General features: G+C 43.1%; 1 protein-coding gene across 1 annotated transcript; it reads right to left on the bottom strand.

The window, feature by feature from the left end:
• Positions 1 to 456: 456 nt before the first annotated feature.
• Positions 457 to 21,526, bottom strand: MXRA5 (matrix remodeling associated 5). Its single transcript, XM_037377950.1, has 7 exons — positions 20,960 to 21,526; positions 18,540 to 18,755; positions 16,045 to 16,174; positions 15,315 to 15,705; positions 6,254 to 11,257; positions 4,712 to 5,612; positions 457 to 3,167 (listed from the first exon to the last, which is right to left on the bottom strand). The coding sequence occupies exons 1-7, from the start codon at positions 21,154 to 21,156 to the stop codon at positions 1,256 to 1,258; spliced, it is 8,751 nt and encodes a 2,916-aa protein (XP_037233847.1). The 5' UTR covers positions 21,157 to 21,526; the 3' UTR covers positions 457 to 1,255.
• Between the last annotated feature and the right edge of the window lie 1,199 nt (positions 21,527 to 22,725).

Raw genomic sequence — 22,725 nt, 5'->3', positions numbered from 1 at the left:
ATAAAGCTTTTATTCTCATCATAGTCTGAAAACATGAACATAAGTCTTATGAACAATCAGAACTTTAAGAATTCAGGAGTATCTCAGAGAATTTATGTGTTTTATAGGTGAGTTAACATTTGAAGAATTCTGATTGGAGTTATTTGCTGAAACATGGGCATATTCAGCATCTTGTAGCAATTATTTCTATAGCATGATCAATACATCTTATCAAAATTATGTACATTATCCAATAAACCATCCTTGATTGCAGAAAAGGTATTGAAATTGTAATGTAACCTGAAATATACAAAATGAAAGTGTTAAGTTTTTATTAGGAAATCATGTTTAAAAAGATAAAGAGCATATGTAACTGACTGACTTCTGTTTTTTGACTGAACTTCATACTCTAACTGTTTGGAGTTCCTTATTTTCTAAAACCAGAATGAAAATCACAGTGAACACAATTTTTGGAAAATATTTTTTTATTATAAAATGTACAGTATATTGACCTTAATATTATAAAACACTGTAACGTTTCAGAGTCTTGTAAAGACCAATAATTTATAAAATGAGACCAAGTTCATTGTTACTCTTTTTAGTCTCATAGTCTGATTTAAAAATATATATAAAATATATAATGAATGATTTGACTGTAACATCCTTAGTATCTGGAAAAGGTTTGTTCATATGTTAAGGTAACTAATGTCTGCATGTACTTTTATTAAAATAGATCACTCTTATTTGCTAAGTTAGTCTGATTTTTAAGAGCTGATAGAAGAATGGACAGAAAGGTTAGTAATCATATTCTATAAGACTAGATTATGTAAAAGCGCTGCAGGGTATAAGGAAAATTATGTTTTACTAAAGCACTTCTATCACTGCAGCTCATTTATTAACAGTTAATACTTCTTTGGTACTTTTAAGGTGCTTGTTAGAACAAGGAATAGCTTTGGACTATTGACAAGGACAGAGCACTTTAGGACTCAGATGCTGTTGGATAGCATGAAAAACCACACTACAGTCCTAACAATTTAAAGACCTTTTCCAATGTGTTAGTCTTCTCAGTTTCAGTATGTCTACTGCCTCCTTTTATTACAGGGACTTACTACCATATGGAGTACAAAAGCAATGCACTTTGCATGAGAATAGGATTAATTCTTTTTCTTTCCTGCCCTCAGCCTTCCTGGCTTTGTTGCAAGCAGTACTCTCCTTGCTGCACTCGCTTGGCAGTGACTTGAACACCAGTATTCAGCCAAAGGCATTTGTTTTAGTGTTAGAATATGTGTATGTAGGTTGTTTTTGAATCACTGCCTAGTATATTTTTAGCAGTGCATTTATAGAAGCCTGCATCCCTTTGAGTAGACTGCTGGATGACTAATGACCCCTGAGGGTGGAGGAATTTGTTTCCATATAGACGGGATTGAGCTCCTGTTGTCAGATGTGATTTGTCTGGAAGCTCCCATGTTATTTCTGCTTTAGGAATCCCAATGGCCATGCAATTCAGTTTTACTGAATTTCCAGGCCTGGCATAAATGACAGGTGCTGGCTCACTGGTGATCCGGGGAGGATAGGCTATCACAATGACAGGCACATTCATAACAGAAGTGCCATACTCTGTGGACACCTTGCACAGGTAAGTGCCCCTGTCAAATACAGAAGCCTCATGCACTGTCAGTGAGCCATTCTCCACCAGGGAAAAGCGACCCACAGCTTGGGGGGCATCCAGAACCATTCCACTGGGCAGAGTCCAGGAGATCTGCGCCCGCTGGTTGGGCTGGGTGATGCAATGGAGCTGCAGAGTTTCTCCATTGATGATGCTCACCAGGTTGTTGTACTGGTTGCTGATTTCTGGCCTGAGTCCCACCTTCAGGAAGACTACTCGTTCCACATAACCTCCCGGGTTTCTGGCTGTACAGCGGTAAGTCCCAGCATCCCCAGCAGAGAGGTTGCTGATGTGTAAGATCCCATCCCTCTTATGGTAAAACCTCTGCAGACGGTTGCCACTCAGCACTTCGGTGCCGTTGGGAAGGATCCAGCTTGTGCTGGGCTTGGGGTTTCCCTGGACTGAGCAGTTCAGGTTGATGCTGTGACCAGCAATGGCAGTGATCCTTTCATTGACAGGGTCTCTGAAGGAGGGTTTCTCCAAATGGTCTGTGATGAGGAGCTGCACAATCAGTCTTGCTTCCCCTCCTTCGTTCCGTCCGATGCATATGAGCTGCACTGCATCTGTCTCCCTCACCCCTCTGATGTCCAATGTACCATTGCGATGCACAGTGATCCTGTTCCCATAGTAGGGAGCTGGCAGGATTACTCCTTCTGGAAAAGCCCATAAGACCCGGGGAGCAGGGATGCCTTCAGCTTTGCAGTCAATAAGTTTCCGGCTGTCCCTGATGGCTGTCTCCCTCACAGATGTTATTGCACTGAGATGACCATTGATTCTGGGAGGCTGAACATTAACGTGGATCCAGATGGTTTTCCGATCTTCTCCAGCGCTGTTCCGCACTACACAAGTATAGTTACCACTGTCAGACCTTTGGGCCTTTTGGATGAGGAGGGTGCCATCCCTGTATATCTGGTATTTGTCAGATAGGGCAGGAATGGGCCTGTTGGTTGGGGAGAGCCAGGTCACTTTGGGAGTGGGTTCTCCTTTGGCTTCACATGCTACTGTGACGACATCACCATAGGGTACATTAATAATGACGTATGTTTTGTTCTTGATAGTTGCAGGCTCGGCCACTACTTTGACCCGCACCTTCATCTCATCCTTCCCAATCTGGTTCTCAGCATAACAGGTGTAGTCCCCTTCTTCTCTCAGTCCAACATCATTGAAATACAGGGTTCCATTATTGAAGACCACATATCGCTTTGTCCGGCTGCCACTGTCGTCTGACTGCATGAAGGTATTGATCATGCTGCCATCTGGGAGACCCCAGGAGATCTCAGGATTTGGCAGACCTGTGGCTACACAGTCAACTTTCAGGTCCCCTCCATACTTGACCTTGTGGTTATTCTCATTCTTATGTTCTATTTTTGCTGGTTTCATCATCACATTCACTTTGAGGACCACATAGTCATCCCCAATCTTATTGCGGGCCACACACAAATAGTCTCCTGCATCTTTATCTGTAACTGAATGGACAACCAGAGTCCCGTTGCTGAATACTTTGATTCTAGCCTCCAAGCTACTGTAAGGAAAGAAAAAAGAACAGAACATGAGCTGCAAAATCACATTTTAGGTATTAATTATTGAGACAAACCTGAGGAAAGAAGCTAATAACAATACCAAAAAAAAGGAGAGGAGCATTACTATTTTTGATAATTAGATGGTCTGAAATGTTCAAAATATCCACCACCAAAAATCACATGGAAAAAAAATAATTTGTCTCACTTGTAACCAAGCAATTCTGTTCTGTTCAATGACTTTAGTGGTGGTTTTGACCATTAAACAACTATTAAATACCAAATGACGGTATTTTTGACTCTTCTGACTGCATGTCCAGTATTCTGTAACATTCAAATATGGACTCTCTGAATGATATACTGCACACAAACCTATATGGATCATAACTACAGAGTCTGGCACTTGGGTCCTTAGCTAAAAACAAATCAAGATGAACAACTTCCCCTGGCACAGGTATAACATTTTAAACCCTTAGAACAATCAGAAAGAAGCAAAATATTGCTAAGCTTTGAAATATGGAAAAGAAGATTTTCAATGTGCTAAAAAGGTATTATTCCTTTCCACACCACTATAGTGTATTGTTGTCAAAACTAATTTCCTCAGTAGCCCCAGTTTTCTCCCCAACAAAGATCTCCTGTATTTGAAAAACAGCCCACAGAAAGATCCTGAGGGAAAATGAAAAAACTGCAATGTTTTGTTGCTATCGCTATGGGACATAAAAGCAGTTCTGGGTTTTGTGCTATCTACAGGCTACATAAATATATTTTTTTGCCAATATGAGAAAAATGATGACTATGTTCAGCTATTAAGAAGGTTGCTGGCAATTGTGCCTTTCAATTTCAGTACATTTCTCATCTGTCTATAGTTCTCAAAGAGTGAGTAATGAATAATTTCTAAAGCAGAAATTCTGTTTGCAGCAAGTTCTTAGGACAGTTATTGCAGGTTTGGGGAGGTGATATTTTACTTGATAATGTGAACATTGAAGAAGGTACTGGTTTAGGCATTTATATGCAACTGGGTTTGCACAGACCTTATTGCAAGGTAATTTTTATTTCTACAACAATGTTAAGATGATCATGCTTACTTAAATGATTATAAGATGTTTTCTTTGCCCCATATTTACTGTGTATAACAATTTGTACAACAGATAGATAAACAAAATTCAGTGATCCCATTTCTCTTGGGGAAAAGTGAAGCAAGCACCTATTCAACTCCATGCAGACTAAGCACGTTGGAACAAGCAGTACACAAGCTGTATATCTTAACATTTGCCATTGGACTTTTTACTACATTTACAAGTGGCTGCAAAAGACAGATAATGGCAGATTATCCTAAACACTTGAAATTAACTTTTCAAGAGTACTATTGTTTTCAAGAAAATTATGCTAAATTCTGACTTGGCTATCTTTTGATATAATTTCTTAAGGTTTGGAGGTCTCATTCAAAACTCACAGAAATCAAGAATGAAACTTGTACAGATATGAATGGTCTTTTGCCTAAGTTCACCTAAACTGTAATTTACCTGTGACACCTCAAATCGTAATTTACCTGTGTAGAGAATCAATCATCCTTTTGGAAGGCAACCTCCATAATATCCGAGGCCAGGGGTCACCGGAAGCACTGCAGTCCAAATGCAGGATGCTGCCATATGTTACATCTGTTCTTTGAGGAGAGCTCCCAGTGATCTTAGCATTAGATGCATGCTTCTTCACATGGAGTTGTATTGTTCTCCTGGCAGCTCCCACCATGTTAGCAGCAATGCACTCATAGGTCCCACTATCCTTGGGGGAGATGTTGCGAATATAAAGAGTTCCATTGGGAAAAACAAATAAATTACCATTGACAAACTGAGAAGGTCGGATTTGTGTGCCATCAAAGACCACCCAGCGGATGCTGGGAGAAGGTGCTGCTTTGGCCGTGCAGTGGATGTTAATACTGCTGCCAAGGGGCAAAGAAATGTTCTCTTGCTTATCCTGCTGAATGATGGGGGGTAAGGCTGCAATGTGTAGCCTCACTGCAATGCTATCAGCTCCTGCAGCATTGCTTGCTACACATTTGTAAACTCCTCGGTCTGAAAAAGTTGCTTGCTTGATAGACAAGGTTCGATTTTCATGAAGCATTATCCTGCCTTCTGTAGTAGTGACTGTCTGCAAAATCTTCCTATCTGGGAAAATCCATGAGATATGTGGACTTGGAGTCCCACTAGCCTGACATTCCATTGCTATGGTCTCTCCAAAATAGACTGTGACATCTCGATAGCGGGAAAGTAAAATCTTGGGCTGGTGGGCTACAACTGTGAGCACAATGGTCATTTTATCTACGCCATGCAGGTTCTGAGCTGTGCACAAATACTGTCCATGATCCTGAAGCTGGACGTTGCGGATAAGGAGGGTACCATTTTTCCAGACTTCAAACCTTTGTAACCTGGTGTTGGCTGTCATTAGAGCTCCTGAGAAGGTGAGAGGAAAGAAAGAAATGGGAAGTCATAGGGTTTAAGACATGCATTGCACTGAAAAAGTCTTATGTAAGATTTTGATTTACTTAACACCAACTACAACTTCAGATGTATCACATGGCATCTTCTGACACTCTCCATAGCTCAAATTGGTCTTGTTTCTATTGCAGAACTAACCATACCAGTCTGCAAGCATGTACAGCATGGGAACTTTCAAGGGCTTTATGCTTTAGGTTTCCTCTTAAATCTTTACATACTTTCTCTTTTCCTTTTGCTTATGGAGATGACACACATTAATATTTAAGGCAGCAATGTTAAACCCCCCCATACTTATAAGTGTTGTCATCATAAATTCTAACTGCTGTGAATAATCAGAGTTGGCTGCTATTCCCTCTTCAAAAAAATAAACTCATTACATTGCACAGGTTTTCTTTTACAACAGCAACTACTACAAAGTTATTTTTATCTGGAATGATTAGTTGCTAATAGTGACATTTTATCTATAATGATTAAGACACAGACATTATTCTTCAGTGTTTTGGACTATTCCTGCATCATGTTGAATTTCTATGCAACGGTCCAAGTATTTGTAACCTTAAAAGTCATGTGGAAGGAACACATTTTCTGTGGCTCACCTGTAGAGACTTTTGTCCAAGTAATAAAAGGCTTGGGTTCTCCTACTGCATCACAAGGGATAAAAGCATCTGTTTCAGCAAGGATGGATATGCTCTGAGATCCTTTCATGATAATTTTGGGTCTTTCTCCATGTACCTTGAAATTAGTGGAAGGTTGAATTACAGTTGAATTGTGTGGCAAAATGCCTCCCACATAAGGCACAGCTGGAATTTTTTGATGACGATGGTGGACATTTTTAAAAGGATGAACTGTAGCGGATATGTGTGGTTTTACGTGCTGAGAGAGAGAGGTTGGAGGGATAATCTTCAAAATCACTGGTGATGGTGATATGGTGGTTGTAGCATGTGGCATTGGAGGCGCTGGAATAGCTGTAGCTTTCTGCACTGTAATCCTAGTAGGGGAGACCTGGGCAACCTTCTCATTTGTGTCTTTTGGGACAAGTTGACTAGGGACCACTGGTTTAGGATGCATACTTATGTGAGGGAATATCCTTGTTCTGTTGAAAAGGAATGGCATTCTGGAACTGGGATAATAGGGCATCCCTTGACTTGGTAGTCTCCCTGCTGTGCCTCTGTTATCTGGAACATAATTATTTCCAAAATATCTTGAATTAATATTGTATCTGTTCTGACCCTGATTACTGAACTTATTTGCAGTGAACGAATTTGTTCTGTGAAATGGAGAGGTTTGTGTTGGGGTAGTTGTTTGAGGGGCAGAAGATTTTTTGTCCTGGATGGTGTGTGCTGCATATGCTGTTATCTCTGGTTTGTTTGTGTAGTGAAGAGGCTGGTGTGTTATAAAATAGCGAAATGAACCTTGTGTTACAACATATGGAGGCTTCACTGTGCCTCTTACTGGAACATGCTTTGGAGGCACAACAGGCAGTCTTTGGTTTAGGACTGGTATCATTCCAGCAGGTGGATGGGGAAGGTTTGGATTTAGCAGTAAACTGTTGTTTGACTTGCTATTATACAATTCTTTGAATTGCTCCTCTTTTGACTCTATGCTAATCCTGTTTTGGCTGGAGGAAGGAGTAGGGTGTACACTGTGTCCTGAGCTCACCACCATTTTGTCACCATCTGCTTCAACTTGTTTTGCTTCTGGGAACCTGTCTTGATTGAAGGCATTGCTTTCCTCAGTGGTATAATGAAGAGAAGGATGTGAAGCACCTGAAATGGAAGGGGGAAGAGTGGGAAGTTTTATAAATGGAATAAAGGTAGTGGATGTAGTCGGAGGCTTTACAGTTGTCTGCAAAGTGGGATCATGATGAAATACATGTGACACAACTTCCTTTTTATCCAAGGAAGATGTCTTTGTCCCAGTCTGAGAAGCAACAGATTTCTTTGTTTCTCTAAGAGAGAAAGTCTGAGTTTCTGTTGTGCTGAAGGAGGAGGACAAAGTATTTATCTCACGTTGCTGAGGTGGCTCAGTTATTGCTGGTGTTTCTAAAGATACTGTGAGCTCCCATGGCTCATTTGAAACTGAGCGGTTCTTAAAAACTTCCACAGTGCCCACAGGAATACTTAGATCAGTCACAGTGGGATATATCAGTTGGAATGTTCTAAAGGTTGTTTCATTAGCTATGACTTCTGAGTCAAATTGGATAGGCTTTTCTTGAGATTCTGGTTTTGTAGATGGTATCAAGCTGTTCATAGGCTCAGGAGAAGTTGTTGTGCTTGATTGTTCTGCTTTACTATCCATAGTTGTAGAAACTGCTTTCTTGCCCTTCTCCTCAGATATATGGCCTAATGAGTGGTATGTTGGCACTTTGCTTTGCTCTAGTTCAAGGTGTGTGTTTGATTCTTTTGTGGGAACTGTGACATGTACAACATATGATGATAAAATTGTGATAGGTGCAGTAACTGGAAGTGGAAAGGTTTCAGGAGCAGTAGAGAGTGTCACATGTTTTGCCTCAGGTGGAGAAGCAGTAGGCCTAAAGAAGGAAGTTGTGACCACTTCTCTGATTTTGGTAATTTTCTCTAAGACAACTGGATCAGTAACTAACGAAGCAGTGAATTCTGTATGCTCCTCTTCCTTAGTCTGCATTTTGACATTATTTTTAAGATCAGGGCTTTCAGGAGTGGTAGAAGAAGTTTTGGTCACAGCTTCAACTTCAGGTGTCCTTGGAACAATAGGCTCCATGGTTAAAACAACAGCGGGGAAGGGCCTTGGCCTTTGTCGAATTCTGTTTGGCCTCAATCTCCTTCTCCCATAAGGCCTTTTTCTAGCATGCTGAGTAATAGGTGAGGGCATAGTCTTTCTATAGGAAGTTGTTGTGGCCAGAGTGGTCAATCTACTGATGGAAGAAGCAGGTTTTATCCCCTCTGTTGTTTTATGAGGAGCATTAGTACTATGCAAAATGAATGTGGGATCTGGTTTTGGAGTAGCCAGGTTCCTATGTTCTCCTCCCTGAAGACTCTCCACATAACTGCTGGACATGCTTTCTTGAGTCACTGTATTCCCGTGGGTCTCAGGTTCTTCCTTGCTTTGAACTCTGACAGGTATGACAGCTGGAAAACCTGTACTTAAGTTTGGCATTTTTGTCTGACCTGTGGATACTTCTTTGTACTGGTGTATCAAGTCATTGCTCCTTTCTGTAGAAAGTGAAACAGATGAAGAAATGGCAGTAGTGCCTACAGAATCTGCTGGGATTGCCCCATCCAACCGAGAAGGTGTTAAAATTATGGTGTCAGTGCTTACTGGGTCCACTTCATTTAACTTCACACTTGTCTCCGAGGCGCTGTGAAGATCCACAGGCTGAGATTCAGCTAGGACAGTAGCATCAAGAGGTAGCTCAGCAAAAGCAGAATTTTCCTCTGATGTAGAAGATACAGTTCTTTCTACATTTCCCACTGTGACTGAATTACTCTGAATATTAGGGAAGTTTGTTACAATTTCTCTGGATAGAGTTTCTTCAGTGAAAACATGGGTATTTTCTTTGGCTACAACTGAATTATCAGTCCTGACGTCAAGACGCTGCTGGCCTTGGGGTTGCACAGTTACAGAGACAGGAGTCACATATGGACCTGATACAGCAGTTTCTGCAGAGTATATACTTGCAGGTGTTCCTAAAGCCCTGTGGTCAGAGAAGGGTTCAGTTTCTGACCTTGTTAACATGGACTGGGCTGAAGATGCTTTAGTGTTGTGGGAAACAGTGACTGAGAACAGCTCGTCTTCACCCACAGGTGATGCATCAGCAGAGGAATCTACCATATCAGCTGCTGTTTCTGAAGGTGGGGGGCTGGCTACAGGATGAGGGACTGCAGTAGTTTTTTGCATGACTGATGGCAGTGCAGTTGTTAAAGAAATGGCTGTAGCTGTTGTTCTAGGAAGATTCTTCCCACGGACCTTTGCCAAAATATCAGCCCAATGCTGTGGATTAATCTGCTTGCTTGCCACATTAATTCTCCTTCGAGATTCAAATACCCTCCGGCCTTCTGCAACATTGCTGTCTTGGGTTCTATCAGTACTTTTCCATATTTTCATTTTCCTTCTGCCTTTCTTCTTACCCTTTTTAATCTGAGCCTCTGGCACCTGATCACTTTTTTGTTTAAAGGATATTTCCCAGTCTTTCAGATGGTTCTTTCTCTGTGGTAACTCCTCTACTGCTCCTGCCCCTGATCCCTCTCCATCGTCTATGACTCGCCCCCTTGTTCTTGACAAACTTTTTGAGCCGGGGCGTTTTTTTAGTTTTATCCTTTTAAATGACCTGTCAGACACCATTTTATTTACTGTGACCCTTACGACAAATTGATCTGATCCCTGCTGATTGACAGCCACACATCTGTAATGGCCACTATCCCTAACGTGGCTTTTTGGAATAAGCAAAGTACCATTGTCCAACATATATCCTTTTGAAGAGTTTGATAAATCATTAAGTACCTGGCTGTTTGGAAGAATCCAGCTCAACTGTGGCTCTGGGATGGCAACTGCATTGCATGGCAAAACTATTGGATCACCAACATTTTTTTCAACTCTCACTGTATCTGAATCAGCTACCTGAACAGCTGGAGGCTGCACTAGAAGTCTGTAAGCCATTATGTCCATATCATCTCTCACTTGGGCAATGCAGTGGTACAAACCACCATCAGTGTAACTCACTGCTTTGATTATTAGCTGGCCACTACTGAGAATGGAAAATCTACTGTCTTTCTGATTAGACGGTGCCTGCAATTTAGTCCCATCTGGAAAGAGCCACTGGATGTAGGGGGTTTCAGAGGCTTTCACGTTGCAGCTCAGCTGACATTCTGAACCTTCCACCACACTCTGTGCTGTCCTTGTGCTCTGGTTTTGCTCTATCATTACCCAGCTTCTCTGCTGCCCAGTGTCTTTGGTAAGAATCGTCTGAGAAAACACAGTAAAAAAAGATAGCACCACTTTTTTCCCTGTACTCTGGCGTCTGTTTAATTGGATATTTATAAGAGGTTGCATCACCCAGGAAGGCTCAGCCAGTATTTGAGCTTTTACACCCGTGTAGTAAAAAGCATCATAATCTGAGCCTTGCCTGTACTGATAGCTTATTTTAGGCTTTTTGCTAAGCATAACTTCCCTCTCTAATTTGACAGGTACCTCACTGTAATAAGCGATAAGCTTCCATAGTTTTTCATAGTTTTCTCGATTCATTGGACATTCAAAATCCAGTGAAATTGTAGCATTTATATCAATCTCCTGAGTCTGGATTTGATTCCACTGAATTTTGGTAGAGCCTGTTGGTTTTTTGATTTCACAGTTCAGGTGGACTACATTGCCATGCTCATCAGTCATATTTAGAACAATGTTCCATGGAGAGGACTGAAGCTCTTCCAGAGGGAGTTCATAACTGTCACCACTTTCTTCATCTTGAGTACTGCTATTCTGCCTCAGTGAGGACTGAATGACAGGTTTTCTACAGGAAATATCTTTCAAGTTTTGAATATCTTCTTTCTGCAGCTGTTTCGGGCTGTGGCACTTAGGACAGAGCTGTCCTCCCTCATAGGCTTTGTCCTTTTTGCACTTTAAAACACCTGCAAGGAAAAAAAAAGAAACAAAAATAAATGAAAAAGGGGAAAAAAAGGATACATAAGCTGAAGATCTCTACTCTAGAATTACAGAACTCTGAAAAGTGTTAAATGGACCACATGAGGAACATTTTATGGCAGAACACACATAAGGAAAGGCTTTTAAAACGGCACCTCCCTGTTTTACCATTAAATGGGTGCCTGATTCCAAAACTGACCACATTATCTTCTGACTTTAATGAGAGGATTGAATACTCCACCCTTCTGAAAATTAGATTCACTGCCTCTGAATAAAATGCCTAGGAACTGAAGTGTTCAGAGCAACATTTTTTAAGTAAGTTGGTAAAAACCTATGTTGTGTCAAAAAGTTTGCATCTGTGCAGTGACAGCCTACCTGTCTAACTTGTGGACCTGACGTGAGAAGGACTGGATCCTCTCAGCTTTCAAACATGCAGCATTTACCTGAGAAATGCTGGACTTCCTCATTAAATAATTCAGGAAGCTTTTATTTTTCTCTATTCATTAACAACAGTACTGGCAATACACAAAACATTCTACTTTAGCTACCAAAATCTGTTGACTAGTTCCTGCACTTACAAGCTATTCATCAGCAGGAAGAAAATAATATGAAAGTGCCACTTCTTCTTGACCTCTGAAATAACTGTAAACTCTGTATTGATAAAATAAACACCAAAACAGACAAGGAGTGCTAAAACAGGAAATGACAGCCTTGACTCCTCTCTCCTTCAATGCCAGAAAGACTCTTGTCTGCAAAATAACAGTCATATATTTATTACATTGTTCTGCTCACTAGAATGGTAATGTTGCCTTACATATTTAATTTGGAAACATGTTGTAAATAAAATGTATTCCAGTTATTCTAGGAATAAGTGTCATGCTAATCGCTCCTGAGGAATGAGGGATCTTGGAATGAAAGGACAATATATGGGTGGGTTATAAGACAAAATGCTAGGAGAAAGGGAAGAGAGTGGCAAAATTTCATACCATTTTTTAATTGAAAAAGATGCTTTGCTACTCTGACAAATCAATTTTCTTGAGAAGCTACTACAAACAGAATATTTAACTCAACCAGTCTATCATTTGCAGATTTAAATATGATGTTTCAAAGATAAGGAAAGCATGCTTCATGGCAGAACTGGCCCACAATCAACTTGGCAGTGGCCACACTGGTCTGAAGAAATTTAATAACTCTATCTGGACAGAATTCCCAAAGAAGTTAATGTTATAGTTATATAAAGATATAAAATCTGTCATACATGAAAATGGCATGAATAAATTCTCTTTCCAATAATCACTACTGTTTTAGTGCAAAAAGGGAATCTAATTGAATAAAAATGTTTAACAAACCAACACTATACAAGGAAAGAAAGTTCATCTAATATTTCATTGTTGTAACTTACAATGCAACTTGAGTACAACTAATGCACATACATACTTGGAACAAGAGAGTATATAAGAATATTAAAATGTAAGTTAGCGAAATATAAGATGAAAGTTGGATGTCTCAAGTATCAGTTCAGGCAGGAACACTTACATTACACAATCAAGTATCACACGCTCTTAAAAAGTATTGTCCTATAGCCAAGTACAAAACTACAATGACTTACATATTCTAAGATGACAAGACCCATCATCATCCACCATAAATGCTCCAGATCATTATATAAACTTTGTGACTCAACCACATCTTCAGCTGCAATTAAATGAGAATTCCCTCCTAATAGTTTAGTGGCAACTCTGATGTAACACCAGTCCCTCTGGCTTACCACAGTAAGCACTTAGTTACCTGAGATGGGACACCAGTGAACTCAGATGGCAAAATTTAAAACTGACATTCAAAACCTCCTTTATTTAGTGTATTCCTGATATAAAGGGATTATAAAACTGTTCTGCATTTTTTTTTTGTTTCTAGTATTTTGCTTCTGCACATGACCAGAAGTGTTCCAGCCTAAACTGTGTGATACTTACATCACACCTAAGCCTGAGCAAAGGTAGACCAGTTAGTCTAGGGAAAAACATTGCAAGATTGTAGGTGTTCTCTGATAATACTTAAAAAGAGATTTGCTCTGTCACAAAAGGAAGTTGTGGTCAATGAAGAAACACAGATACACATGAAGGATGCATATTAGAGGGACCTTGACAGGCTTGAGAAGTGGGCCCATATAAACCTCATGAAGTTCAACATGGCCAAGTGCAAGGTCCTTGTCATGGTTTAACTTCGGCTGGCAACCAAACCCCACGCAGCCTCTCACTCACTGCCCCCAACGTGAGATGGGGCAGAGGATCAGAATAGTAAAAGTGAGAAAACTCATGGGTTGAGGTAAAGACAGTTCAACAGGTAAAACAAAAGCTGCACACGCAAGCAAAGAAAAAAAAGGAGTTCATTCACCACTTCCCATGGGCAGGCAGGAGTTCAGCCATCCCCAGGAAAGCCTGGCTCCATCACACGTAATGGTTACTTGGGAAGATGACTGCCATAATTGCGGATGTGCCACCTCCTTCTTCCCTCAGATTATGTATTATACTCAGCATGATGTCATATGGTATGGAACACCTCTCTGGCTAGTTCAGGTCAGCTGCCCTGGCTGTGTCCCCTCCCAATTTCCCGTGCCCCTCCAGCCCCCTCACTGGCAGGAACCAAGAAACTGAGAAGTCCTTGACTTAGTACAAACATCATCCAGCAACAACCAAAACCATCAGTGTGCTATCAACATGGTTCTCATACCAAAGAAAAAATATAGCACTGTACCAGCTACTAAGAAGAAAACTAACTCTGTCCCAGCCGAAAACAGGACAGTTCTGCACTTGGGTCAAGGCAATCCCAAGCACAAATACAGGCTGGGTGGAGAATGGATTGAGAGCAGCCCTGAGGAGAATGACTTGGGAGTTTTGCTGGACAAAAAGCACAACATGGCTTGAAAATGTGCGCTTGCAGCCCAGAGGGCCAACCGAATCCTGGGCTGCATCAAAAGAAGCATGGCCAGCAGGTAGAGGGAGGTGATTCTCACGCTCCACTCTTGTGAGACTCCACCTGGAGTGCTGCACCCAGCTTTGGGGCTCCAAATCTAAAAAGGGCATGGACCTTTAGAGAGAGTCCAGAGGAGGGCCACAAAGATAATCAGAGTATTGGAGCATCTCTCTTATGAAAACAGACAGAGTTGGGATTTTTCAGCCTGGAGAAGACAAGGCTCTGGGGAGACCTTACAGCAGCCTTCCAGTACCTAAAGGGGCCCACAGGAAAGCTGGACAGGGACTTTTTACAAGGCCATGTAGTGACAGGACAAGGGGTACTGGCTTTAAACTGAAAGAAGGTAGATTTAGATTAGATATAAGGAAGATATTCTTCACTATGAGGGTGGTGAGGCACTGGAATGGATTGCCCAGAGAAGTTGTGGATGCCCCATCCCTGGAAGTGTTCAAGACCAGGTTGGATGGGGCTTTGAGCAATGTGGTCTAGTGGAAGGAGTTGGAACTAGATGATCTTTAAGGTCTCCTCCAACCCAAATCATTCTATGATGCTATGATTCTACGACTCTATGATTCCATAACAGACTTAACATGAATAGCATCAAAGTTAAAGGACTCACCCAAGAGTCTGGAAACGTGATTAACATTCCTTCATTAGCTGAACAAGCTCATATCTAATGTTCTCACCTCCTATGAGAGCACATAGTTACTAGCTTTGTTAGTTGGGGACAATTGCCAGCCCTTAGTCAAAGGTGCACCGCTGCACAAACAAACAGACTAAAAGGTTATAACAGATCTCTTTCTTCCAATGATAAACTTCGCTATTGCTTTTTCCATCTTGAATGTAATGGCTGTTGTTGAATACAAATTTTTAGCTAGTGACACACAACCGCTTCCTTTTTACGCTGTTTTTTAAATACATGCATTTATAGAATGGCAACAGGACGTAATAGTGCATATAGACATCACATAAGTAATAATATTGAGGAAATAACAAAACCATCCATACACAGAACATGAGAATGAAAAAATCTAACATTATGAATTGAAAAAGCATTGGTATTTTTGTTCTTACCTCCAGAAACTTTATTCCATCCAAGGAACCACTTTAAACTACAGTCACAGGCCCACGGATTCCCATGAAGGTAAAGATTTTCCAGCAGTGGCATGCCTTGAAATATGCCTGCAGGCAAGGTCCTAAGAGCATTTTCAGATAGGTAGAGATGTCTTATTGTTGACAGTTTGAAATAATCAAGGACCATAAATGTTGAAAAGGTGTTGGGGTGAAGCTGCTGGAGCAAATTTCCTTCTAAGTGGACCAGCCTCAGAGAAGTTAATCCATTAAAAGCATTTGGATGAATAAACTCAATTCTGTTGTGGTCCATGTGCAGTCTCATTAAGCTTGAAAGTCCTTTGAGAGTTTGGCCAGTTATGACTTTCAATTTGTTGTAACTAATTTTGAAAACCTAAAAAAGAAAAAAAAAACACAACAAAAACCCCCTGTGATTAATTTTGGGTTTTGATCTACATCCAAACAGAATAGCAAGCAAGCAAAAGTTTTCCTCCCACATTCAAATGTCCTTTGCACCACAGAAAAATGATATGTTGGTCAAAGAGGGAGAATACAACTGAGTATTAGTTAGCATTACCAAGCATGACATAGGCATAGTTAATAGATCTTCAGTGTATTTGGGAGGAAAATGGTACCTTAATCCTAAGAAAGACACTACAAAAAATGCTTATTTTTGTCTTCTGTTATTCATAGAATTTAGAACTTATAAAATTTAGAAAGACTTTATCATTACCTGTAGAGACACAAGATCTTTCAAAGCACCATTAGGTATATGCTGAATGTCATTTCCATGTATCATGAGCAATTCCAGTTTTGTAAGTCCTGCAAAGGAGTTTTCATATATAGACTGTATACTGTTAAACCTGGAAAAAAATCACATGTGCAGTTACATTTTATGCACTGACTATCATGGACTGCAAATGTAGAATTAGTATAACAACTTTCAGGAAAAACTGGAGAGATCCTAATACATTGTCAAAGGGCCAAAAGTTACTGAAACATTTTTACAAGGCCAAGTATACTTAGTTCATGTTTACATTAAGATTTCTTTTCACTCCATTTGTGGCACTTCAGCCATAATTTAGGAGTAGGAGTAATAAATAGGCATTTAAGTTCTAGTAGTTGTCAGTATGTTTTTCCATGCAGCTCAGTTTATGGAATGGTAATAAATTAATGGCCTGAAGCCAACCAATGATGCTATGGAGCCTGGCAAACTGGAAAAGCTACAGTGTTGCCAAAACAGCATCTAACAATAAATGAATAAAGATTTGGAGAGAGGACATTAAAAATGGATATCTCCCAAACAGCACAAGAGAAAAGCAAGAACTCACATCCTGCTTCACTTACTGTTGCAACAAGTAATTGCATCAGCTAATTACATAAGATCTAGGAACTGACCTTCCAATTATACAATTTGAGCCCAGAAACTGCTTTTAGAGAAGGAATACAGAAAATCTACTTTTTGAAAATAATTCAGTTTCACTTTGGACAAATAAATCAGGTTTTATTTGCTAATGTGGAAGTCATAAGTTTGGTGGTGTAGCTCTACATTTGGGTTTTCCATATGTACACATAAAATTAAACATATGAGCTAATCTGGGCATGAAGTCTCTAAATTAAGCATAGAATTTTAAACATTTTTCCTATTTTTCAACACTTTCTAGAGAGGAGGGGAGGAGACAGTGAGAAATAAAAATACTTTGAATATGGAGGAAATACTTTTATATCCTCACCATGTTATCTATCTGAACATTCTGAATTTGCTAAAAATTTAGACTACTGTTTTGATATTTTTAGTCCTACTACAGATCTACTAAGCTTACCGCAGTCTTATTAAAACCATTTATTTAAACATTACCCTTTCTAAAAAAATATGAACTTCTCCAAATAATTTTTTCCTAAGTTAGTTCCAGTTAGGAAAATAAACTTTACCCTGTAAATATACAGCACCTTAAAATAGAAATATGGTAAAAGCCCTTTTCCAAAATGAAAGAAATGAAACAACAGATAGTTAAGACTGTTTCTTCCTGGGAAGAGACACAAGTCAGAAAATGTCATCTGTAGTGACAAAAAGACAGACAGGAAAGGGCTTTTATGTTAGCAGTATCAAATAATGTACTTTTATTATAAAAACAGCAAAAACTTAGAAGCCTACATTCCATTTTCAAAAGCAATTTAGGTATAGAACGTTTTGCCATAGAATGTTGATGTACAGGGGGAGAGTTGACTGTGAATATGTGTGGTTTTGAGGTGAGAGGGAGGCATTTTTAAGTCAGAAATGGCATGAAAGTACAGATTGCTTTAATACAGATTTACTGAGTACAAGGGCATTTTGAGACTAAAATTAGTCTTTAGGTGGACAAAATGCTGCTGGATAGAAATTTTAACTGTGGAAAAACAACAACAAAAAAAAATGAAGGTCCTTACAGTCAGTCATTGCATGATCAGTTGCAGCTTACAGGCCTTGAGGCAGTCGGGGTAAGTTCATACCAGGTAGTGAGGCAGCTCTGCTATCAAGCGGAAGAGGACTGCAACTCTTGCACCATGCCATGTCACATAGTGACCCTACACAGCACTGTTATGATATGCAGCCTACCAGCTGTCCCTGCCTTCCTGTCTCACAATCCGACAGATTGATGTGAGTTGGCAATACCCTGGCAGAGGAAAGTGAGTTGGAGCCTGAGCAATCTCTCACCAAAGACGCTTATATTACACTTAATTTCCTTGGGAAACAAAACAAAATAAACCCACTCCAAAGACAATGGATTAACTTTGGTTTTACTGCATTGCTTTAAAATATGCCATATCTCATTGTTCTCCAAAATGCTACCTGGCTACATTATAGAAGTTTACTGCTACTACAATTTTTTACATCAGGTATAAAATTCAGCATTTAGTAGAAATCCCATAGTAGGTTTAAAACATTTTTTTTCTTGATAAACTATGAAAGACTACTTGTCCTATTTGCCATGAAGAACTGACACCACGATAAAAATATTTACTTGAAAATAACAGTAACTTTTCTTTGAAAGATGAGGGCTACACTAAAACTTTCTCCATGTCAGTATATTTGTAGCTTTTGGAAACACAGTGCTTGCAAGTAACCACCTGCCTCTGCAATACTGCTTGAAAAGTACACAGAGATCCCGGCACACCGCACGCGTGCGAAGCGTTCCAGGCTCATGCACCAAGGACATAAAACTCTTTGCTACAGACTGCTATACGAACCCGAAATTGATTCTTTCCACATGTCTAGAAATCCTCGCCGGCACGGCTGCCAAGGAGCGGAAGGTGCAGTGGACCTCGGTGGGGAGGTAGCAGGCGCAGGGGTGGGGGCAGCCCAGGGCGCCGGGCGGCAGCGCCAGCCCCACGATCAGCACCACGGAGAGCGCCCGCGCCACCGCCCGCTGCCCCATCTTGTCGCCTCCCCTCGCCTCGCTCCTCCTGCGTCGCCCCGGGGACACGGGGCGTGGGAGAGAAGAAATAGAGAAGAAACGATGATTTATTTAATCCTTGTAAAAACTTCTATATACCTAGCGATGTTCTGCAGCACCCCAGAGAGCCTGTAGACTCATGGCAAAGCTCAGCCAGAAAGTGGTTTTCTTTCTTCCATGTCATCTGCTACTTCAAAGTTAACTTCCCCCCCATAATTTGCTTCTACTATTCTACTAAATATCTATTCTACTAAAGTAATGCTGTCTCCCTAAGGCAATAGATTTTGTAGTTTTGTTCCACACACCAAGGGTAGTACTTGTCTCACCTGAAAATTAGAAAACTTCAAGGGAAGCATCTAGTTCGAGCAAATTGCCACGGCTCCCTCTACAGTCAATGAACGAAAAAAGGCTATCCATATTCACTTGAAGATGAATAACAGCAGGTATCTACCTGATCAGATACCTAGAAATAGTGCAATTCCACCTCATTAGGTCCCTAATTAGCTAACTCACCTAGCCTAGCTGCCTGATTCTTATGCAGTCTGCAGACTTTCAGGAGGGTAAAATGTGGCTGAATTAATCCCATTCATAAAGTATATGGGAAACAGTATAATTGAGAGAGAAAGTGAAAGGAGGACTTGGATTCTGTCATCCTTCGCCACCTATTACTATAAGATGCTGGATGTGCTCTTACATTGCAATCTTAACCAAATGGGAACTATGAATGAACAGAATTGATAAAACTTGACAACTTATTTAAAAGCATAAGCACAGACATCAGAGGAAATGTAAACAAGAAAGTTTATATTTATAATCTTTCCTTGGCTATCAACACTCAAGTTCAGATTTTCAGAACTGTGTGTCTAAATTGGATGGCTAGACTCATGGAGAATCATTTAAAGATGCACACTGTGCTAGAACAGACAAGAAAACACAGCTGTTACTGACCTTGAGCACTAAGCATTTCTAAAAATAATTTATGTAGATGTCTAATTACAGATTAAGCAGCCTAACTTGGGAGAAATGAGTTTGAAACATCCCTATTCTTATCCCTACCATCAGGAGAATCTGAAAGCTCTTAGATTAAAGCCATACAAGAATGCAGGCTACTATTAGTAACAGAACTGTAGTATTCCTGCTCTTGTACAACTGTGACAACGATGGAAAGACATTCGGTTCCACTAGCTATTATTAGTTCCATTAGTTTATTGCTTTTAGTATAAAAGTCAGATTTTCTCAGATCTGCTAGCAACGAGACACACATTTTTTTCCTAAGACCATCATGTGCAAACCATTACAGTTCAAAGGAGAGGCTCATCGGGATGAAGAGGTTTCTCAAATATCTGCGGTCAAGTTAATGAGACGTTTACCATTCTTTACAAGACAAATAGCGTTTAATTTCTTGAAAAACATTAAGGTGCTGTTTTCCTTAATGGTCACTTTAATGAAAACTCCCTTTAAAAACATCCTACTCATTTCAACAAGTTTTGGAAGGGGGCACCAGGTTTCCATATGGGAGGTGCTCGCTGAGCTTTAGAAAAAATGGCAGCGACTTGCCGGGGCAAGAGCCAGCGGCGGCCGAGGCGGGGCCTGCAGCGCCGCGGCCGCAGCGGCTCCTCGGGGCGGCTGGGAGGAGAAACCTGGCGGGCCCGTCCCGGCTGCCCCCGCCCCGCCGCCAGGGGGCGCCCTCGAGTGCCCCGCACCGCGCCAGCCGATGGGCTGCGGCGCCGCCGCCGGGCCGGGGGCCGCCTGCCGGGAGGGGGCGCGGGGCGGGGCCTGGGGCGAGGCACGGGGCGGGGCACGGGGCGGGGCACGGGGCGGGGCCTGGGGCGGCGGCGCTGCCTGCACGGCTCCGCGCGGGGACCGCGACGGGGGCGGCAGCGGGTCCCGCGCGCCCTGCTCCTCCCGCCGAGCCGGGCCGGGCCGGGCCGTACGCCAGCCGCGGCCCTGGCGGAGGGGGCTGCGGGGGAGGTGCGGTTCGGCACCCCCCCACACACTTCTTTTTGCCGTACCGGAGGGCAGATGCTTCCCATTAGGGAAGAGTGTCCCCGCGGGGCTGAGCAACGGCAGCGGACGGGCTGCGGGCGAGCGCCGACGCACGGCGGCACGGCCCGCAGGGCACCCGCCCGCCGCCAGCCAGGCAGCCGCGCCGCTCCCCCACCACCACCCGACGGGGCATCGGCAGACGCGGCCGGCCGTGCGCTGGCTCCTTACCTGTCGCCGGGCGCGGTCTCAGCGAGCGCCGCCCGCCGCTCCCATGCCCCCGGCGGGCTGCGGGCGGGCGGCGGCGCGGGGCGACGCGGCGGGCGGGCGGCGGCTACCTGGCTCCCCGCCTCCCCGCCGGCACCGGCTGGCCGAGGCTCATCGCAGCCCGCGGCGGGCCGCCTCGACGCCGCCTTAGGACTCCCCATCCCCCGTCATCCTGCGGGATCCGCCGCCCGGGTCGGGTCCCCCCAAATAAGCATAAGCGGTGCGCGGCAGCCGGGCAGGACACCGTCCGGGGTGGTGGTTTGTTAATTACTGTCACTTTCCCTGCGCGCTCGCCTCCTCCGGGTGCCCCACGTCCCCGCGGGAAGCCGCGGCGCCGTGATCCCTCAGCCCCGGCGGGAGCCGAGCGCGTCTCTCCGGGCGCTGCGGGATCTCCGTGGGCGAGCGGGCGGGCGGGCGCTGCCGGCGGCTCCCCGACGCCTGACGGGCTGCCTGGTGGCGCAGCCTCTCGCCGCCCGCCGCGGCATGGGGACGAGGGCGCGGGGTGCCGGGGCGCCGCGCTCGGCCGCTCCGCCCGCCTCCCCGCGCCGGGCGCTGTGCAGGGGGAGGGCGCGGCGGAGCGGCTCCTCTTGTGGGGTGGGCGGCCCCTCCGCGGGGGGGCTGCGGGCGGGCCCGCGCCGGGGGGCGGGGGGGGGGCGCGCCGGAGCCGGCGCGGGGGGGTCCGCGGGAGCTGCGGCCGCAGTGCGGGGAGCGGAGCCCACGCCTGGGCCCGGGAGCTGGAGCTGGCGGAAAGTTTGTTTCTGGGACCTGGGCGGATCCAGCGCTCTTGAAACGCGCCGCTGTGCAGCTGCTGGGGCTGTGCGCTCGCACACGCACACGCACACACACGCACACACGCTCACACGCACACGCACGCACACGCACAGAGTCCAGGATGTAACCCCAAAACTGGACCAACCGGTCTGGATTTCTTCCTCTTCTCGTAGGGCTATAGGTGTCCCATCACTGCACAGCCAGCCTCACCATGACCTTTAGCACAGCGCTGCTGCAGAGACATGTATCCAGTCTGGAGGTGAGTATCTGATCTCCTGCATCTTTCTGGATGAGAGTCGCTCAAATAAATGCGCGTGAACAGAAAATTCTCAAAACTCGACTGGAGAGGCAATGACAACGGTACAGGAAAAGGCAGCAACCAGACTGAATGTAGACTCAGTCACAAATTGCCTTTTGCCTTTATAATCCACCACAGAAACAAACTTCAATTGAGAATCATTATGTCATTAACATCCCTCCTCAGTTTCCCTCCTGTGTTAGCAATTTTTTCAGCACACAAAAGTAAACCTACTTCTGGTCCAGTGAAAAATGCATCATTCAGATGTACCACAGAAGACCATGTACTATCACCTGCTTAGCTCCACTGTGTGGTTTTTGGATACACAGAATTTTCTGTTCTCTAGATAACCAGTGGGGCAGTTATCCTTATCTGTTCTAGAAAAACAAAGAACCTAGTCTTTCAAGACACAGAAGAGTTGCAGAAATCAGCATAGATGCATCTTAAGCCATAAGAATCCCTCTGGGTTTTGGCACGGAGCTTTCAGATTCCATTTCTAAAGTCAGTAAATACAGCGAATGGCATTATGTTCTAGACTGTAAAGCTGTGGCAAGTGTGTCATCACCAAACTAATAGAAAAAATCAGAATCTGAGTTAATGAACCATTTTTGGCTTTGAAACTTGTAAGAGGTATGATTCTCAAAAAAAGTTGGGTGCAGGG

Source organism: Falco rusticolus, chromosome 2 (assembly GCF_015220075.1).
Source record: "Falco rusticolus isolate bFalRus1 chromosome 2, bFalRus1.pri, whole genome shotgun sequence".
Lineage (NCBI taxonomy): Eukaryota > Metazoa > Chordata > Aves > Falconiformes > Falconidae > Falco > Falco rusticolus.
Note: the sequence above shows the minus strand (reverse complement) of the source record. Positions and strands in the feature narration are given on the sequence as shown.